The following is an 18,625-nucleotide window of genomic DNA, read 5'->3' on the forward strand; positions in this document are numbered from 1 at the left end:
AACTGCCAGGATTTGTGCTCGGGAGTCCCTCTTCATCACAAGGGACTCAAAAAGCCCAAACGGTATTTATGGCTGCTCCTACAGACCTGCGCTGCTGTGGAGCTTGCAAGATGTGTAGGAATATGTACGCCCCCACATTGAAGATCTTATCAAAGAGAAACATCGGCCTGCGAGTAGCTCATTAAGTTCTGGAGCAATTTTGTTAATCATGCTGGCATAGATAAAATGCAGATAGGCCTTTAGTGAGCTGATAATCTAACAAATAGGCAGAAAGTGCAACACTGATAAAGCAGAGATCGGTTTAATAGCCAGCTGTAAATCTAGGCAATTCTGTACCAGAGGCGTATTGTAAAGCAGGAATGTGCAAGTGTGTAAGTACGTGCATGAAAAATGCACTGTTTCTTAAAATAGCAGATACAGCAGTAATATTATGTATGGAAAAGCTATTAGGAGCAATTTTAGAGGTGTTTTAAAATATTTTTCTCTCCATCGAAGTCTGCACTGGTTGTGGTATCTTCATAATCCAGCATTACAAGTGCAGATCTATGAATAACAAAGGCTTGTTTCTGGAAGTCATGATTTTCCATAAAAACCTGTGAGCTCTGCCACTGGTCCTGAGGCAGTGTGGGGAATTTAGAGGCTTTTCATTGGAATGAGCCAAATTATTCACTCAGATTTATGCTAATCATGAATAAGACCATCACAAATTCATGGCCTGATGTCTCACCGACCTCTTGAGCAGCTTCTTGCTCTGTGGCATTAATTCAATTGGAAGGACAGGGAAAAGCAGCTCACCGTCAAGGTATCCCATATCTACTGGATAGGATATACTTCTGAGAAGCTGGGAAATGTGAGTTTGAATCCCCACAGCCTGGGGAAGGGATCTGGTCTTCTACTTTCTAGGTCCCTCTTCTGATCTTTAGGACATTTTACCAAAAGGGGACAGCAGTCCTTCCTCTTCTTGTTTGTTTTTAAAGAAGAAACTGAGCTGGGAATACCTACCAGAGACGCCTACAGCCAGAAGGACATTGCAGACTGTGCATCCCAACCTCACAGAGGTGTGCAGGTGTTTGGGTGCTCTGAATCCCATCTAGATGATTTTCCTTGGTATGCAAAGCACAGGGAACTCAGATTTGTGTATGCCACTTGCAAGCAAGGCGAAAAGGTGTCTCGGTGAATTGAGACTGAAGTGACTTGCCAGGGTCATGTAGAAGGTGTTTGGTGCAGCAGGCAATTGAGTTGTGGTCTCCCGAGTCTCAACTTAGTGGCCAAACCACTGAATCTGCTTCTTGTGGAGAAACCTTTATCCTTGATGGTGAGCCCTGGTTTGGAATCAGCCCCTCACTGCTTCATAAGGAATAGAGTTTTTCCAATACCTTTGTTGCCTGCCCATTGCAGGGAGGAAATGCAACAGACATTAGTGCTAGTGCATTTTTGGTCAAAAAATAGACAATACATATCGTTTACCATGTGGCTTAACAAGTTATTTGATAGTTGTATGTGAAGATACCACTGTAAAAAATTGTGGGAGAGGAAGTGTGTATTTTTTAATATATGATATGCAACTGTAAAATATAGCATAGGTGGTATGATGGACAAGTAGTGGTGCATAACTCAGTCCTGGAACAGTTCTTTGGAGGTCACTCTCCTGGAAACAGTTGTTACTCTTTCTATGAAGAAAATGGTGGAAAATTACGTACTGAGGTGGGACTTGGAGTGATTTGTATCACTTGAACTATGAATAGGGATTTCTTTTCTGTTAGCTGTACCTTAGATTCACAAAAATCAGGAACAATATTAGGAGAATAATCTTCATGGGATGGAGAAAAGACCTGTGCAGTCGTTAATTACCTATTATTTATTCAGCAACGGCTTGCAAAAATATGAGAATAAAAAAGGAACCAGTTTGCTCTTGAAAGAGGCAGAAAGATACTTTCTGTTGAATTTTTCTATGATATTAAATGTTTCCTTCCCAAAACACTTTTCATATTTAAGGTATCTTAAGCTTGAAACCACTGTTCACCAGAGCTTCCATTGGGGCAGAGGAATCAAATTTGAATTGGTACTTTCGGGGTGGTGGGCTGCGTCGCAGTTAAAATAAGATCCATCCAAGAATTCGCAGCATCCATACCAGTCTGGTTTTTCAGTCTTTTCTTTCAGCAGAGGTTTCAAGATACCTTCATAGGTTTCAGGAAATTTGGGAAAAATAATGCTCAGCTCAACCTGCACAATGATGTACAGGAGGAACATAAAGGGAGCAACGCTAGTTGCTGGATGTAGCATCATTGCTGACCTGATAGACGAATAACTGGTACTGAGCAGTATTTATTTCTGGATGCTAGATCTGTTAGGTTATCTAACTGCACGATGAAGGACTTGGGTTGATAGCAAGAGCTGATGGTAACGCTGGCAATTTCTTTCTTTTTTTTTGCAGGTCACTGTCAGGGGATTTGGTCCATTGTTACAGTTTGCCTACACTGCTAAGCTGTTACTCAGCAGGGAAAACATCCAGGAGGTCATCCACTGCGCGGAATTCCTGCGCATGCACAACCTGGAGGACTCCTGCTTCAGCTTCCTTCAGACGCAACTGCTGAACAATGAAGATGGCCTGTTCCTGTGCAAAAAAGATACCACCTGTCAGCGCATGCACGATGAGGAGAACTCGGATGGAGACGAGGAGGAGACGATGGAATCGGAGACGTCAAAAATATCTTGCCCAAGAGAGAGGATGCACCAAGAGCCCTTCAATTTTGAAACCACTGTTGCTGGAGCAGACAAAGGCGAGGGGATGCTGCCTGACTCTGACATGCTGAGAGATAGCAAGGACAATTTGGACAAAGATGCAGTAACACGGTACCCTAGATACAAGAAATACCAGCTTGCTTGTACCAAGAATGTCTACAACACATCACACATCAGTACCTCAGGTTTTGCAAGCACATTCAGCGAAGAGAGCTCTGGAAATGGCCTCAAATCAGGACTTGCTATGGGGCAGATAAAAAGCGAGCCTCAGAATGAAGAGAACGATGAAGAAAGCATCACACTTTGCCTGTCTGGAGATGAACCTGACATCAGGGATAAAGAAGGGGATGTTGAAATGGACAGGAAGCAGCCAAGCCCCACTTGCGTCGACAGGCCAAAAAGTGGGTCCTCTCCCTCTTGCTTGCGGTCTTTCTTCAACAGGACAAAAAGCATAGATTTGGTTGGCTTCCCCAGCACTTCCCAACAGCACTTTGGCAGGAGTCCAGCATGCCCTTTTGAAAAAGGGACAACTCAGGGTGACCACAAAACTGATTACATCCCTTTCACAGGGAACTATGGACAGTCCCATGCCATGCAGAAGGATGCTTCCAACTTCACAGTGGGATCACCGCTCAGGGGGCCCGGCTTTGAAACTCTCTGTAAGCAAGAAGGGGAACTGGACAGGAGGAGTGTTATATTCTCTTCAAACGCTTGTGACCAAGTAAGCACTTCGGTGCATTCATATTCTGGTGTGAGCAGCTTGGACAAAGACCTCACTGAGACTGTGCCAAAGGGTCTGTGGGCTGGCGGTAGCCAGTCTCTCCCCAGCTCTCAGACCTATTCGCACAGCGGACTGACAGCTGATCACTTGCCGGGAAGGATGCGGCCGAACACCAGCTGTCCGGTGCCAATTAAAGTTTGCCCTCGCTCTCCTCCTTTGGAAACCAGAACCAGGACCTCCAGCTCATGCTCTTCCTACTCGTACGCAGAGGACGGCAGCGGCGGCTCTCCCTGCAGTCTGCGTCTTTGCGAGCTCTCCTCTTCCCCTTGCTCCCAAGGCCCCCGATTCCTGGCACCCGAGCACCAGGAGCCCGGTGTGGTGGGGGATGGATTGTACAACCCAGTCCGAGCGCAGATTAAATGTGAGCCATCCTATGGAACAAACTCCAGCGATGAGTCTGGGTCATTCTCAGAAGCAGACAGTGAATCATGTCCTGTGCAAGAGAGAGGGCATGAGGTAGGGATTTAAGATAAGTACATATGTTGCAGTCATTGTGACCCAATTAATCGCTCCTTGATTCTCTCGAATGACTTGGCGTTTCCCCAGTATTTTCTTTGTTTATGGAGGCAAAGAGTAACTTCTGTTTATTCCCGCATCTGCTGACTGTGCATGGTTGAATTCACGTAACTAGGTCTGCTTGACCTCCAAGGTGTTTGGTGCTTATCAGAATTTGGGTATGGGGCAATAGCAAACTGCTGAATGATGAAAGCGCGTCGATGTGCTTACAGGAGTCAGCTAGCAGTGTCCTGGCCTCCTCCCTTCCTCGCCCACGGCACAAAGCACCGTTCCTCATCCTTAGTTTGCCGAGGTGTTTCCAGCTCCACTTCTTGTTGCCGATGATGTATTTGAGCACCCTCAAGCCATGCCTTTGCTGGCACCAAGGGTCAGGCAGCCTGAACCGAGAGCCCTTGCTGCATATCGCTAACAGCCGGAGCAGGGGAGGCAGACAGAGTGGGAGGAGAAGAAGGTGTGAAATGACTTGAACAGTTGCATAGCTGGCCACCCTTAGCTGCAGCAATGGTGTTCAAGTCATCTTCCCTCTCTCTGTGTGTGTGTGTGTGTGTGTGTGTGTGCGCGCGCGCGTGTGCGTGTGTCTCTCTCTCTCTCTCGCATGTGCAGATAATGGGTTTTGCCTCCTCTAAGTGACAACTGAGATGATGTTTTCTTCCTGTGACCCCACTATGTTTGGTGGCGAGCTCTAGCAGCTGTTGCATAAATGGTCTCAAAGAGAGGTTACCCTTCAATTTCCAGGACTGTTAGGGGTCAGGGACTGGAGAGCAAGCTGTGCAGCTCTCCTGTGAGAGGGAGGAGAAAGAGGGCCCACTTTAAAACTAGAGATGGGCTAGCTGGAGATGCTGCAGTGATAACTGGCTAACCGTGATCAAATAGACTGTGTGAAGTCGCTAGTTTGAGGGAAGACCTAAATCATGGAGAAGCATTGTGGAGCCCAGAAAGTGAAAAAAAAAATAGATGTTTTCCTAGGTTTTCATTAGGAAACTGCATGACTTAGAGATCATCTTGGTGAAATTGCGTATCTGGCTCCTCTAGTAGCACTGAACTGCTCCACTGAGAGCTTGTGCTCCAGCGTGGGGAGCAGCGAGTGCAAGTTTGGGGGGTTCACGTGCCATGAGCACCCAGGGCAGAAAAGATTGGGCTTAGTTGTAGGCTAGGGATGAAGAGTGAACTTTATTTTATCCCTCAGTCCTTATCACGGGTACATCCCAGACTCTGGAAGATACCTTCCAGACAAAAGTGGATGATTCCTTTAGTTGTGTGGTTTTCTGCTTAGCTCTAAGGAAGAGCTGAAGAACCTGGGGAGCCTCTGGTGTCCTAATCCCTGTCAAGCTCTACCTGTGTTTTCGAGAGGATGGTTCTTGTTTGTCCCCGTGTCCAGAGCTGGGGACAATGCAGAAGGGAGAAGAGTGTCCTTGGAAAGCTGCCTGGGATACTGTGCTTAGGACCTCACTCGGAGGCCCTACAGCAGAACCACTCTGCTTGGCAAGGTTACTTGATGAAGTCCTGCCTTTATGAGGGACGGAAGGGAGCAGCAGGGAGTGGGAGCATTGGATCTCCACCCGCATGTGCTGCTTGCTCAGCAAGGGCTAATGCACGGCATGAGGCAGCAAAGAGGGCGGGAGGTTAGGCTTTTGAGGTTTGATGACTAATTAGCTGTCATAATTGGCTAATTGAGTGGAGATGCTGCAGCAGAAATGAGCCCGGAAGAGTCAAATGAGAAGAGTATAGGGGGTTGGCGGTGGTTTCCCGAAAAAAGTGTGCGAATGTGTGCAGGAAAGCATGGATGAGAGGAGGGACATTCACGAGAGGAGCGAGCGGGTGGGCTACAGAAGACCATCTCGGTGTGCCGCTGGCAGCCAGATGTGTCTGGCTCTTGGGCAGAGCTGGGAAGGGTTTGCTCCCCTCCAGGTTCTGCTGCTGGTTTCCTCCTGGGAAGTTTTTCAGCAATGTGCTGAGCAAGTTTTCTCCCTGGGACTGCTGAGAAGGCACTTTTTTTTGTTTTTTTTTTTCCCCCAGGTCATTTTGATTAGGACTGCTAGGCATTAAAAATGTGGTGAGGAAATTAATGCTTCATGAGGTTGCACTGCACTATCCTGAGCAAGCAAAGGGTAAACAGATCACACCGGTGCTTCAGTACAGATTTTGTCTGGAAAATTAATTGCTACCAATACAAGAAGGGACATTGCAGCCTCCTTAAAGAATGTTTTATTTATATAGCAACTTGAGGTGTGTATCCTCCAGTCCTGCAAGTTTCGCTGCTGTGGAAGCCTCAGTGAAGGATTTGTTAAACCAGGCCAGTAGAAAATATCTAATGGCAGCAGGAAGTTCTTGTATAAGTCGCTCTACCTACTTTTAGCAGTTTGGCTGCTATTAAAACCACAGGAGAGACTCAGAGCAGTCTGAAATGGACTGCTTTCTGGCCTTCGCCTCCCCTTAAGCTGTATGGGAATCTTTGTCCATTCCCGAAATTGTCAGTTTGCCCTTTTGCTTTCCTGATGACTTCCCAGGCAGGTCCCTTGCCCCGTGTCATATCAGATCATACAGTGTTTGCTGGGCTTCTCTTCAAAAAGCACCTGATAAGATAGCTGGGGGCAACACGCAGGCGCTCACCCCCTGGAGACAGCCGCGCAGGCTCTTCTGCTGTGGGTGGGCCTTCATTTGGGTGGGACGGCCTGATGGGAATAAGCCTGATGGACTCTGACCCTTGGTTATCTCACAGGGCTGCTCAGTTCCCCTGGAATTTGGCCCTTGTTGGTCTTGCTTGATTTGGGTCCCCGAATGCTGTCAGTGCCAGAATTAATGTCACAAAACATCATTTGCCAGCATATCGATTGTGTGAGAAGTAGGTGAAAGGTTTCTTCTCTCTCCTTTTTTAGGGCACTCTGCGTTCTTGCAGAAGGTTGCCGTTCGGGAGCACGTGCCCAAGTTGTTCGGTGCTAGGGCTCGGCATGAGCGCTGCGTGGGTGAAGGTGACCCCACTTTGCGGTCAGCCTCCCTGTCCCATACAGGGGTGCCAACTGCAGTCATAAGTGTCAGAGGAGGTGGCAATCCCCATAACACCGCTGGTAAATTCTCTCTGGGATGTTTTTGCCTTTCGTTTTCCTCCCTGTTAAGGGAGCCACCCAGAGTCTTCTGAGATTTCCCTTTCTTAAGGCTTCATGATAGAAGCAACAAGTGCAATGTGGGGTATCCCTGTGTTACGGAGTTGCAGGAACAGGACCATTACTTCATCTGCTGGGACTTCACAGAAACATTTAACAGTTTGTGTTGCTGTTTTCACCCAGCTCCCTCAGGCCTCCACAGGTTGTTAAAAATCAATTATTGGGCTATAATACTAGAGAGAAGACTTACACTCGGTGCTTGCAGGCAGGTTCTGACAATCCTGCTTAAAATAGCAACAACAAAACAATAAGCCCTGAAATAATGAATTGTTGAGAAGGAAGTAGTCTGTCAATCTGTTAACCTACTTAGGAACAGAAACTTCAGCACTGCCTACTTTTCTTGATACTCATTTTCTTCAGCAAGTATCTATGGGGGTTTTTTTCTGCTAGAAAACTTGTAAAAAATATTGTACTGCTAAATCAGTTAAAAAGAAATCTCAGCTCAGTCTAATTTGATGAGTGAGTTTTCTTAGCAAAAAGAACAAACAAGGGTGGAAGGAGGTAAGAGGTGGAGTTTTCCAAGAACTATTACTATCTAGAGAATTGCATTCAATGTGTCTTTCATTTATATTTCAAAAGAATTTCCCGCCTGGGTTAGTGACTCACTTTTCAAAGGAAATTTTCGTAAAGGCAGAGCTAAAGCAATTGGACAGTTGAGGATATTGTAGGCAAATACCCTTCAGTGAGAGTCCAAAACCCTCCATGTTAAAGGACAGGCAGCCACGCATTCTCTGTTCGTCCACTGATGCTTAGCAAAGTCAGAGCCCCAGTAAAAGGGGGTAAACCAAAGTTGCCCTACCAGAAATCTGCTGGAGCTGTGCTGAGTTACCTAAGCTGAGTCTTCTTCACTGCTTAATGTTTCTGCTCAGTGAAGAGTGTTACATAGAAAGAAGGACAAACAAGGAAAATGCATGTTAAGGTGTTACCTTGCTTTTGTATGTAGCTCCTCCCCAGAATTTGGTGATTGGTCACCTCAACTTTCCTGATATTACTAGGTTTATAAATTTGAAAATGAGAAAGTTATCTGTACATTCTTCTCTGGTGGATGTTCTCCCGACCAGGATCCTTGGCAGCACCAGCAGAGGAATTGTGTTTGGCAACATCTGGTTAAGTGGAGTCTTGTCAAACATTGGTCTTGCAAGATAAACTTCATGGCGGTTTTGTCTTCTTTCCTCTCTTCAGTAGGAGTGGTATCCATACTCGTAGCAGAGAATTACGGGATTACAGCAGTAAAGAGTTTTCCCTTGCAAGCTTGAAATTTCAGGAAGGTCCTTTTAAACACTGTATTATTTCATTGCAGCATACAATCAATTCTGTTATGCCCTAAGCTGAAGCCCCTGTTGGAGCTCTTGGAGGACTCTTTCCGGTTCTTGTATTTTTTCTGCAAAAGCAGATTTTTCAGAGAAATACTGTACTTTATGCCCCCTCATTTCACTGCCTGATCTGCCCTTCTCAATTGCACCTATGGCTTCTGTCGGGGTTTCTGTGCAATGCCTGTTCGCAGAAAAGCCTGTTAATGGGCAGGAGTATTGTTGTATTGTCATGCCCTTTGTAGGGCTCGAAGCTGGGGACACTGCCAGCAGTGAATGGGAAGAGGTCAGCCCAACATTTTGAGCACCAGTGGTGTGTGATCTGAATACAAGTCCAAGCCATGGGCGAAAGGATGAGAACTCTCTCCACATCTCCTGATTGTTGGGTTAAAGCCCTCAGCCATGGGACCAGCCCCTTCCCCCAGTTCTCTGAGGCAGGTGGCAAATCAAAAGGTTACTTTGGCCGTCTCCGCTAAGAGCACACCGGTGCCCTCTCAGGCAGCATTTGCTGACCCAGACACCTCTCATGTCCCTCAGGAGGTGAAGCTGGAGTTGACACCAGACAACTACGTGGCCATCAATTGTGTTGTGGCATATAGGCAGTTTGCAGTGGGACCTGCTGATCAAGCCCATTTCAGACCTGGTTTGTTGACACAATGGTAGGTCTTTGCTGCCTGGGCTTGCTGTTCTCCTCTTGCAGTCCTCTGCCATCTTGGTGTGGTTGACATCTGAAAAGAAGAGATGCTTTGAAGGCTTTACCTATCCCAGTAGACAGCAGAATGAGGAAACTAGTGAGAGTGCATTCTGCCTGTCTTCTCTGTTACACAAAGTGTGGCCCATTGGCTTTATGCTCCTTAGATAGTGTGTGTCCAAGTTAAATCAGGTAGGTCCCTATTCCGTGGGATCACAAGCGGTGCCTGAAATAGTGTGTAGGCAATCAAGCCCCCAGCACAGGTGGACACACCTCAGTTCCTGTCCTGGAATGAATTTCTTGCACAGCGTTGTGGAAGAAAAACTTTCATGCTAAGGAGGATACTAGGAAAAACAGCGTTAATGTGTTGGGCTCCTCTATACAAAGCAAATTACCCCTTTCTACATCAAAAAAACATGGATATGATTCAGCCCCTGTGCTAGATTGCCTGAGTGGGTCCTAAGAGCTTTACAAGGGCTGGGCAATTTTAAGTGTCAGAGGCTTTTAAAATCTCTGGCTTTCAATTTAAGGGCATTAAGCCAACAGTTTCATTTCTTACAACTCTGGAACAAATGACCAAGATTTTGAAGCATTTATTAAGGTCAAGCTGGTACCTTGAATCATAGAATCATAGAATATCAGGTTGGGAGGGACCTCAAGGATCATCTGGTCCAACCTTTCTTGACAAAAGCACGGTCTAGACAAGATGGCCTAGCACCCTGTCCAGATGAATATCAAAAGTGTTCAACAATGGGGAATCCACCACATTCCTGGGGAGACTATTCCAATGGCTGATTTTTCTCATTGGGAAAATTTTTCCTCTTTTGTCCAATTGGAATATCCCCAGGAGTAACTTGTACACATTACCCCTTGTCTTTTTCACGTGACTCCTTGTAAAAAGAGAGTCTCCATCTTCTTTGTAGCCATCCTTTACATACAGGAACATGGTGATAAGGTCTCCCTTAAGCCTTCCATGCCCAATACATAATGATGACTTTTTCTTAGGGATAATATATCGATCTTTTTAGTTATTGTGATGTTAGGGTGGACTTGGGAAGTCCAGTGCCTTTGCTAGCACTTGGCAGCTCAAGGAACATGATGTTGAAATTTAGATATAAACAAAGAGTGGAAAAGCTAATGTTACTCATGAGATGAGGAAATTCCCAACATTTAGCATTTATATTTTAATGTGAGTGAATACGGGGCCTTGGTCCTTTCTTTATTCCAGATAAAAAGAGAAGGGGGAGAGCAGCAGCAGTAACTAGTACAGTATGTGAGTGGCACGGCAGTAACGGGCATGTGATCCAAGCTGGCGCTAACTAGTGAAGCTTGAAGGAATTAATTGGTTATATATGGGCCTTTCATGTGCTGAGTCAATGGCTGTCCCTGTCTCTCTAGATCACTGCTGTTACTTAGCCACTCAAAGCATTGACATTTACACTGGCATCCTAATGCTGATACGGGGGGAAAATGCTGCAAAATCATAAACACATTTTCTTTTTCACCAGGGTGGGTTGGCTGTCCTCTCAGGGGTGCATCAGCCGGAGCCAGGAGCAACGGAGGCTGCAGCAGTAGTGGAAAGTGCTGGTTTATTTGTCGCGTGGTGGAAACAGAGCCTCTGCTGTTATAAAAACGCAGGGAAAGAGTGATTGTGCTGATAGAGAAGATTTTAGAGCTCTGTGAGGTTCACTCTGGCTGGAGTAACTCCTGTGAAGAGGAGGGATCCAGTTTACATTTCTAATTTGAAATAGTCCAAACCAAGGAGTACACAGTCGTTTCCCACATAAAATTCATAGTTATTAAAAAGAAAAGGTTACGAGAAAACACACTTGCTGGGTTTTTCTTACACATCTTAGAAAAGATTGACTGTCCTTTTTTCAGACACCTCAGGTAAGGTTTCTTTCACCTATCTTAGATACTGTAAGATGCACCATCTTTCCTAAGTCTCATCTCCGTGCCTTCAGCAGCCGGGAGGAAGGAGAAGCCACACGGGATGTGCTGCCATCTGAAGACCTCTCTGTCCCCGATGCCAGCAGCAGGGACACTGGGTTAAAAACTGGCTGGATGGCAGTGCCCAGAGAGTTGTGATTAATGGGGTGAAATCCTCTTGGCGGCCGGTTACCAGTGGTGTCCCTCAGGGCTCAGTTTTGGGGCCGGTTTTGTTTAATATCTTTATCAATGATCTGGACGAGGGGATTGAGTGCACTCTCAGTAAGTTTGCAGATGACACCAAACTAGGTGGGAGTGTTGATCTGCTTGAGGGTAGGAAGGCTCTACAGAGGGACCTGGACAGGCTGGATCAATGGGCCAAGGCCAGCTGTATGAGGTTTAAAAAGGCCAAGTGCTGGGTCCTGCGTTTTGGTCACAACAATCCCAAGCAACGCTACAGGCTTGGGGAAGAGTGGCTGGAAAGCTGCCCAGCAGAAAAGGACCTGGGGGTGCTGGTGGACGGCCAGCTTAACATGAGCCAGCAGTGTGCCCAGGTGGCCAAGAAGGCCAACGGCATTCTGGCTTGTATCAGGAATAGCATGGCCAGCAGGAGCAGGGAAGTGATGGTGCCTCTGTACTCGGCACTGGTGAGGCCTCACCTCGAGTGCTGTGTTCAGTTCTGGGCCCCTCTGTACAAGAGGGACATTGAGGTGCCGGAGCGTGTCCAGAGGAGAGCTACCAGGCTGGTGAGGGGTCTGGAGACCAGGTCCTATGAGGAGAGGCTGAGGGAGCTGGGCATGTTTAGCTTGGAGAAGAGGAGGCTGAGGGGAGACCTCATTGCCCTCTACAGCTACCTGAAAGGAGGTTGGAGAGAGGTGGGTGTTGGCCTCTTCTCCCAGGAATAATGACAGGACCAGAGGAAATGGTCTGAAGTTGTGGCAGGGGAGGTTTAGATTAGATATTAGGAAGAATGACTTTACTGAAAGAGTGGTCAGGCACTGGAACAGGCTGCCCAGGGAGGTGGTTGAGTCACCATCCCTAGAGGTATTTAAGAAACGTCTAGATGTGGCACTTCAGGGCATGCTCTAGTGGCAGAGATTGTAGGCGTTGTTTTTTGGTTTTGTGGGGTTTTGTGGGGTTTTTTTTGTGTGTGTATGATTGGACTCGATGATCTCAAAGGTGACTACCAACCATGAAGATTCTATGATTCTATGACCTGGGCACTAGCTAGTCCCAACCCATCATTTCAGACGGCTCTGAGTGGGTCAGACGAATCCCACCTGGGGCACAGTCATCAGCTCTTACAAATGGATTTACCGCTCTGTTGTGATAAATACCAGCTGAGAGCCTTGCCCTGTGCCCATATAAAACACCATTAGCCTCTCCCTGCAGCAATACCCCGGCGCAGTTATTCAGTGTGTCCATGCCAAAGGCTTGGTGGGGTGGGTTGTTGGGGTTTTTTTTGCAGTTGACAGCTAATTGCGGAGAGGGAGACAGGCAATAACAATGCTGTGAATGGTGAAGGAAATTAGTCTGACTCACTTCCACTCTCCCTTTCACATTTTTAATCCCGCGCAGTGCTGCCTGTGACAGGAGTGGGATTATGCTGGGTTTACTGATAGCAGTCTCTGGCCTGCTGTGTAGATGGTTTTATTTTCAGCCCGTTATTTTTTTTTATGAATCTGTTTCTATTTATTTTCCCATTTCCCTTCAGCGACTTCTACCTGACAGATTTAAGTTGCTTCCCTTTCATTCCCATTCCAGCTGCAAGCACATCTCCTCCTTGCAAGTAAATATGTTTTGAAAGGGAGAGGGAGGGAGAAATAAAGTTAACATTGCTTTCCGCTTCGGACTTAAGAAAATAAGGAAAAACTGGGAAGGTGAAAGGACTGTTTTTGCAGTGAAACTGTCGTGCCTTTCAGAGGAAAGCACAGGCTGTTTTCATTTTCAGACTCTGGTTGAAGCTTGAGAGAAAAGCAGGTGACACCGAGTTTATGTTGACCGTCCAAAGGCTAGGCAGGGGAAATCAAACAGGTTTTATGTCATTAGTTAGCAGTCTGTAAACAAGGTAGTCCACATCACTGTGCCTAAGGTCAGCCTTTGTGTGTACAAGGAGGAATCTGGGGGGATTGGGGCAGTGTTTGGTGTTTCTTCCTGGTTTAAATTGACCTGTCAAGTAGTGGGTTATGAAGCGGTGCCTGGACACATGGGTCAATGCTCAGGGCATGAAACCATCTGAAAGGATGCAATGGGTGCTTGCACTGAATTTCATGTGGCCCAGAGATGTGCAGAGCAATGACAAAAGAGCACAAGAAAACACAAACTCATAAACAAGGCGAGGAGCCGGTTATCAGCAGGTCTGGGTGCCTGGGGAGGGTTCATGACTGTCAATGCCACAGGCCACCATTGTGTGTTTGTGTACACGTGTCCTCAGCAAACTGTTCTGCATGAACAAACTCAGCTCTCTGATGAAAATAACGTTTCTAAGCTGTGCTGTTATTTTCTCGAGATAATTAAAGTGCACCATTTGAAGATGATAACCATGTTTTAAATATCAAAGAAACCTCTTCCACCCGTATCTTTTGCTTGGCTGGAGCAACTTAAGTCATATCTTCTTTGGTAGCCTGCAAGCAGAATACTCTCCTTGTTCGAGAGGTTGGATTGTACCAAATGGGGACAGAAATGTAAATATTTACTGCCATCTTTTGGGCAGAGTGGGTATGACTCAAAAAAAGAAAGGGGGTCAACGAAGTTACTCCATTGTCATCTCCTTCAGCTTTGTCAAGTGATTCTTATTTGACCACCAAATGCAGCAATCCACCGAGGAACAGTATTTTTTTCATATTCGTGTTACCGGTCTCAAGCTACAAGCAAAGCAAGGTTTGTAGGGAGAGGTGCTCACTTCGAGCAAGCTGATAGGTCTGGGGGAAAAAAGCTAACAGAAGTCTTTGAGCACTTCCGCCATTCTCCAGGTTTTGAGACAGTGTGTGTTTGTCACTCCAAGCTGTCAGGAGCTTTGTGTTTTGCTTTGTTTTAATGGATAATCGGTAGGAGTTGGAGACATGGTTGGAATTCCTGAAGTCAGAACCTGGAGCTAGTGTCACGTGGTCTGCAGTCAAAATGGGATGGCAATTTGTGACCTGAAGGCAAAGTGTTCTACTGTAAGTAACTCAGGTTTTAGACTGTTGGGGTTTTTTTCAAGACATACAACTTTTTCAAGAAATGCGTTTCAATCTACAAAAATACAGAATGTCAGCAAGTATTGGTTTGTTTCATAATGCGTATATTTTAGCAAGGTAGGATATGTTGCATCACGCTCCTCCTGACCCTTTCTTCTTATATGGTGTACTGCTCGATTGAAATGCTGATTAGGCAGCCTTTCCTAATTGCAGTGTGGTATTTTTCATCCACTCAAGGTGTCAGGTTGCGTTTTTAACCTCACACCTAATCAAACTTTCCGTCCTGCAGGCTGTGCAGAGACAGGTTTCCTGCTGCGGTAATAGCCCATTCCTTGAAATTAGTTTGAAATTAATAGCAGCGAGGTACTTCACTGTTTCCAAAAGGCTGTGTCTCTTAGTGGATGGAGCCTTCTTTTAATGCAAGTTCTGTTATTAGAGCTTTTTAGAGATATTACCTTTTTACCTGGGATTCACCTGTATTGCTGATTTCAGTACAATTATCATCTGATTCTTACCAGCTGGACCTCCACAATGTATCACAAGGGAGTTTTAAAAACTTGCTGAATGTAAAACTTGATGTGTTGTTTATTTAGAGGGCGGCAGCATAGCTAATGGTCCTTCCGCTCACTGTTGTTCGGCTTGCATTCAGCAAGCAAAATATGACTCTCTGCTTTTGTCTTGTATTTGTTTGTTTTAGGTGAAACTTCCTTTTCCTGTTGATCAAATCACAGATCTTCCAAGGAATGATTTCCAGATGATGATAAAGATGCACAAGCTAACCTCAGAGCAGCTCGAGTTCATCCACGACGTTCGCCGGCGCAGCAAGAACCGAATTGCAGCTCAGCGCTGCCGCAAGAGGAAACTGGACTGTATTCAGAACCTAGAATGTGAAATCCGCAAGTTGGTGAGTTCTGTGCTCTCACTGCGGCCCCTCTCACCCTCACGCCACAGCTTGCAGGGCACCAACAGCAATTCCTGTCCAGAGTTTAGTGGGTTCTGTCAGTTTATACGTAAGTAAGCGGAGCCACTAGTATGAAAATTTAATACACAAAAATATATTAGTATGTGTGTGTATATAATGTATATGGAAAACACAAAATTCCAGTAGAATGAGGCCTCGATATCTCTTTATTTTGATATCTCAAGAGCAGATTGTCAAGTGAGTTGGAAGAGAAGCCTGTACCACAGCTCCCTTCTTGCGTTTTAACTTACCCCCAGTACTTTATAGTGCATCCACAAAGGCTTTTCCTCATGCGAGCCCCATTTCCATGCCTAACCACCATAACAATCTGTTAGTCAGGGATTCGTGGAGTCCTCAAAAGAGAAGGTATGAAGAGACCTTCAGAGGTTGTCTGGTGCAAACAGTGGTGTGACAGGGCCAGCTTCGTCTCTACATAGAGATTTTCTTTCTCTTTGGTGTGCTAGAAGGCAGCGCAGCATTTTCAAGACGTTTCAGCTCACTATGCTATTTCTTCAGCTCTTTCATCCACTGAGCAAATGGCAGAAGTGGTAAGGGAAGTGAAAAGCCAGGAATGTAAATATCCACACAAGTGGTCATCCCTTAGCATAGGTCATTGAGATGGCATGGGTATGGTCCTCCTTGCTCCTGCTGTCTTCTTCCATCTAACGCTCCTGGTGTGCTGTGGACTGAAATCATCATGGGATGATTCAAGGACTGTCTAACACAAAACCCTGTTCCTACTCCACATGGGCACTGGCCTTCGCGTCCCACGCACCACGTTCGGGTGGCAACTGTTGGTTTGCCCCAACCGTCCTTGATGCGTGTCTCTGGCAGAACCTGCTGCGGAGAGGAGAGCAAAGCATGCCCCGCTTACTGGCCAGAGCACATCTCGGGACAGGTCTCCTGTATGCCAAAGTGTCAGCGGACAGTGCTGCCATATTTTAATCTAAGGGAGTAAGGTGACTGAAGCAAGGCTAAATGGCTGCTCAGGAAATTCCTCTCTTTCAGTCACGGTATGGACACCCCAGGTGTGGTTTGGGTGGCTAAACACAAATGTCTACAATATAGTCATCTGCGCTGGAGCTAGTTATTCTGGTTTCCTTTATAGTCAGTAAAGAGAAATAGATCCCTGTCGAGTCTTATTTGTCTCATCCTGCAGCAGAGGAGGTGACGTACAGCCCAGAAGTGCCTGTTCCTCTCCACTGCTAAACAAGATCACCTGGAGAGCCGTGTCAGATGTAGACATCTGAGCTATAGGCACCTTATCTGAAAAAACTCCCCTCCTTTGTGACAGTGTCCCTGTGGTCTGAGGGCCCTGCTCCTCTTCCTCTGCCATCCTTTGCCCATTGAGTAAGCAAGCTGGTACACAACGCAAAAAAGGCTTGAGACAAGGGTCACAGAGGAAGACATGTCTACAGGGTGTCACTCAGCGAGAGAAATGCAACACTGGAACTTCAGAATGGGTTAACACTTCCTCGTCTGTTCAAAAGTCCTAAAAGCTTCCTGAGATGTCAAAAATAATGTAGTAGTCCCAGTTCATCAGTAACAAGAAGTGTGGGTGCGCAGCATGCAGGACTGGACAGTTTAATTTCATTATGCGGCATAGAATTAGGAGTCTGGCATTAAACCCAGCCTTTGAATATCCAAGGGATCGAGTGGTAAATTAATTCATTCACATAGATAAAACAAAAGGAGCTGAAGTTGGTTTCCTTACTAAGATCTCTGTGTACGCGGCTTACATTAAAATTAAAGGTTATTTGGAGGCTTTGATTTGAATGTCTGCGTGCACATTTAAAACATGCTCAGTTGCAGGTTGAACTTGGTGGGTCTGGGGAGCATGGTACTTCTTGTTCTTGTCATAACAGGTTGCATGTTGAAAGTGGCCTCTAGTGTAGGCTTCGTTGTGCTTCATTCTCTGCACAAGCTGTAGCAAACGTAGTGTGAAAGAGGCAGGGATCTGTTGGAAGAAGCTGAGTTACCGTCATCTCACAAACGGCAGAAAGCCGCATGACTTTGGGTTACTCACTCACTGCCTGTGCCTGTCTGCTTCCCGTCTGTAACAGGGAGGTGACGCTGACCCCACAAGCTGGTTGGGAGGCTTAAATCATCAAGGCTTGCGAAGCCTTCACATGCCATGCTGCTGAAGCCCTGGGGGGAAAAAAAAAAAAGAAACTAAAATCAAAACATTGTTCAGAGTAGTGCTCCACTGATGCAAAACAAACAAAACATCAAAGATAAATAAAATAGTGAGCAACTGCTTCCTACACCAAGCGTAATCCACAGTACGTGTGGGCTGAGTCAGAGGTTCTGCGGGGTGAAAAAGCGGCTCCTCATCCAGGTTGTCAGGAGAAGCAGGTCCAGTCTTGGCTGCACATGCCCATCCCTCTACACTGAGCCCATGATGGGGAGGAGTACATGTCTCTCCTTCTCCAGAGCAGATGACCAGGGACAGCACTCATAAGGGCTGGACTAGCAGCAAGGGGGCTTCAGCTTGATACCTGTAGCCTTCACTTGAAAATTAATTTGGATTCGTTAGCTTTACACAATCCTGTGACATTACCATTATTGTCTAACACGATCAACTGTGTATAGGCAAAATAAAGTTTTTCAGTCTCCTTCTCTCCCCATCACACACACATCTCAGGGAAATGAACAAAAGGCATATTAGCGACCACCATGTGGGCGTGATCCCTGCTGAATTTCAGGAATCAAAAACCCCTTGAAGTACAGGATTCTTCAAAAGTAATGTTGAAGTTTCTAGTTAGAAGCTGGACTTGAGTATGTAGCAATATGTAGTGAGTGAGCCAACTAGGGAAGGCATCCCACTGCACCTGTTGTTTGCGAACAGAGAAGGACTTGTGGGTGATGTGATGGAGGCCGTCTTGGACATAGTGATCACAAAATGATAGTTTTCAGTTCTTGGAGAAGTAAGGAGGGGGTCAGCAGAACTGCTACCTTGGGACTTCCAGAGGGCAGACTTTGGTCTATTTAGGAGACTGGTTGACAGAATCCCCTAGGAGGCAGGCCTGAGGGCAAATGAATCCAGGAAGGCTGGACATTCTTCAAGAAGGAGATCCTAAAGGTGCAGGAGCAGTCTGTCCCCATGTGCTAAAAGACAAGCCAACAGGGAAGATCAGCCTGTCTGAACAGAGAGCTTTGGTTGCAACTCAGGAAAGAAAGAAGAGTTTATGAACTTTGTAAGAAGGGGCAGGCAACTCAGGAGGATTACAGGGATGTCGTGGTGTTACACAGGGAGAAAATTAGAAGGGCCAAAGCTCAACTAGAACTTAATCTGGCTACTGCCATAAAAGACAATAAAACATGTTTCTGTAAATACATTAGCAACAAAAGGAGG

At 46.1% G+C, this 18,625-nt stretch overlaps 1 protein-coding gene across 5 annotated transcripts in view; it reads left to right on the forward strand.

Moving 5' to 3' along the window:
- BACH2 (BTB domain and CNC homolog 2) overlaps positions 1-18,625 on the forward strand; it is a 203,311-nt gene that overhangs the window by 173,898 nt on the left and 10,788 nt on the right. For all 5 annotated transcript variants that reach the window (XM_074581131.1, XM_074581132.1, XM_074581133.1 and 2 more), the window contains 2 exons: positions 2,435-3,979; positions 15,007-15,213. In XM_074581131.1, coding sequence (XP_074437232.1) covers positions 2,435-3,979; positions 15,007-15,213 — 1,752 coding nt within the window. The remainder of the gene's footprint in view (positions 1-2,434; positions 3,980-15,006; positions 15,214-18,625) is intronic.

This window comes from Larus michahellis, chromosome 3 (genome assembly GCF_964199755.1).
Source record: "Larus michahellis chromosome 3, bLarMic1.1, whole genome shotgun sequence".
Taxonomy (NCBI): domain Eukaryota; kingdom Metazoa; phylum Chordata; class Aves; order Charadriiformes; family Laridae; genus Larus; species Larus michahellis.